Raw genomic sequence first — 2923 nt, forward strand, 5'->3', positions numbered from 1 at the left:
AATTTCAACATCATTAGGATTAAAGCTGCTCAAACATATGCTATACCTTGTTTGAGACACATTTACTTTTCATCTCTCACCCTCAAGAACTCCCATGCTATATTCCCTTGAGAACTGCAAAATAAATTTCCTTGCCTTCAAAATCACCTAAGGTCATTGTGCTCTACCCTCTGTAAAATGTGAAAGGAAACTTAAACAATGGCAAGTGAAAATTAATAATCATTATTCAAAATAAATAAAATGCTAGCTCATTAATTTGTTTCACAAGTAGTCCTTGCCAGAACCTCACATGCTTATAAAACCTTTGCTAATTCCTCACAAGAATCTCTCTAAGATCTTAGATATCTTAGATAATAAAAAAACAACATGGCAACTTGAACCACCAGCGAAGTGATACACATCTTATTCTCACTGCAAACAAATGCTAATTGAGTACATCAATTAATTTCACCAATACCCCTTACAGGAGCATTCCCCATCTTTAAAATGGTGGAACCTATTCCTATCCCTCAAAATAATCTCCCTGTTAAAAATTTTGGATATTCTTTTCGTAACATCATGGCAATCCCAACAAACTCTTAGGTTCATCACAACCCGAATGGGCACACATTCCTTCAAACTAACCAAACCAAAAGCAATGGCAACCTTCTCACTATGTTTATACAATGCACCCTCTTTCTCCTCTTCTTCTATATCAAACAGCACAGGATTCGTGTTTGCCACATACCCTGATAATTGCAGCCTCTTTGATATCTCTCCCAACATTTCCTCAATTTCACCATACCTTGGGTGGGATTCATCCCCAACAAAAAACTCATGAACTTCACCATCTACTTCTATAACACTACAACCAGGGAGCTTCCTCACTCCTTTAGCCTTCATTATCTGTCTCACATTGCTGACCCTATCCCAATTCTTGGACTCTGCATATATATTTGACAAAAGCACAAAAGCACCATGATTTTTTGCCTCTAGCTCTACTAACTTTCTCGAGGCAAGCTCACCCAATTCCATATTTCTATAGATTCTACAAGCATTAAGCAAAGCACCCCAAGCACCAGCATGAGGCTTCAGGGGCATGTTACTTATAAAGTTTAAGGCTTCATCCAAGCGTCCAACTCGGCCAAACAGATCAACCATGCACCCATAATGCTCTAGCTGGGGCTCAATCCCATACACTTTACTCATCGAGTAAAAATGCTTGCGACCTTCCTCAACCAGCCCAACCACACTACAACCCCTCAAAACTGAAACAAATGTGACTTCATTGGGCTGAACACCATCTTGTTTCATAAGGGAAAAAAGCTCAAGACATTTCTCACCAGCACCATTCATCGCTAGCCCACCCATGGCAATAGTCCATGTATATACATTCTTCACTTTCAATCCCCAAAAGACTTCCATGGCTTTATCCATGTTCCCGCATTTTGCATACATGTCAACGAGTGCACTCCCTAGAGTCAAAGTCATGTGGAGATTTTTCCTCTCTATATATGCATGGGCCCATCTCCCCTGATCCAACGCACCCAGCTGGGTGCATGCAGATAAAACCGAAACCATTGACGGCTCATTAACCTTTACACCCTCCATCTGCATTAAGTGGAATAACCGTAAAGCTTCCCTCGAGTGCCCACATTGTGCATACCCTGCAATCATTGCATTCCATGCAATAGGGTCCTTATAAGGCATTTTATCAAACAGCTCCCGTGCAAAATCAACATCGCCAGATTTCGCTAAAGCACTTACAGTTGCTGTCTGGGTCACAAAATCCGGCTCAGAAATTTCCATAAACACTCGCACTGAGGAGTCCAAGCGACCCAATTCGGCATACATATTAATCAAACCACTGTGAACATGCGGGTCATGCTCAAAGCCGTGTTTCAAAAGGGCGGCATGAACGGACAGACCAGTCTCACGTGCCAAAAGCTGTGCGCACGTCCGGACCAAGAAATTGAATGTGTAATTGTCAGGGTAAAGATTGTGGGTGGAATGAAGAATTCTGTTGTAGAAGTAGAAACTTCTTTGAGGGTTTGCGCTTTTGGAGTGTGCTCTGATCATGGAGTTCAAGGCGAAGACAGTAGGATTCTCACATTGATCCAGGACTTGACTGGAATAGTCAAGATTACTTGGGTGATTAAGCGCTATAGCGGCTACAAATTGGGAGAGGAGGTGATGGTCGTTGAGGACGCCATTAACGAGCAACTGGGTGTGGATTTGCTGGATCTCTCTGAGGCTGGAGCATGATCCTACCACAGAAATTGTTGGGTGTTTGGCAAAACATCTTAAGGAGCTCATGAATCTGCAGCTAAAGCAGAGATGGTGAACGGTGATAAAGATCCATCACGTTATCTGCAAAAGGTTTACGACGATTTGCAGCTCGATGGATTTTCCCGCGTTTTCAAATGCCGAGCCGATGCGTCCGTTCGATTCTTCTCTTCGATTTTTTTTATGACCAAAAAAAAAATGTACGTACTGGCATAGTATTAACGCATGTACATTATTACATTGCTTTTGCTTTCTTCTATTTTTTAAAAATTTATTGTGCGCCATAATCATAGGTTGTATTTCACAATAACATAAAAATTGAAATAAGCTTATTTATTTTCCTTAAATTTTCAAATAACTTGTACTTAAAAGAAATTTGGAGAAATAAATATGAAACTAGATGTTAGTATTGAAAGCCTTTATGCAGCTTTATATATATATATATATATATATATATATATATATATATATATATATATATATGAGCAGGCACTACTTTAATCCAAAAGTTCTTGTGTCCATCCATGTATACAAGTATCCACTCATCTTCCACTTAATTTTTCAATGTGCGACAATTCTCATGGATAAGGTTGACTCTTCACAATATGAGCAGGCACTACTTTAATCCAAAAGTTCTTGTGTCCATCCATGTATACAA

General features: G+C 39.8%; 1 protein-coding gene across 1 annotated transcript; it reads right to left on the reverse strand.

The window, feature by feature from the left end:
* Positions 1-232: 232 nt before the first annotated feature.
* LOC131145026 (putative pentatricopeptide repeat-containing protein At5g40405) lies at positions 233-2482 on the reverse strand. The gene has a single exon (XM_058094053.1). The coding sequence runs from the start codon at positions 2293-2295 to the stop codon at positions 448-450; it is 1848 nt and encodes a 615-aa protein (XP_057950036.1). The 5' UTR covers positions 2296-2482; the 3' UTR covers positions 233-447.
* Positions 2483-2923: the final 441 nt, after the last annotated feature.

This window comes from Malania oleifera, chromosome 12, assembly GCF_029873635.1.
Source record: "Malania oleifera isolate guangnan ecotype guangnan chromosome 12, ASM2987363v1, whole genome shotgun sequence".
In the NCBI taxonomy this organism is placed as follows: domain Eukaryota; kingdom Viridiplantae; phylum Streptophyta; class Magnoliopsida; order Santalales; family Ximeniaceae; genus Malania; species Malania oleifera.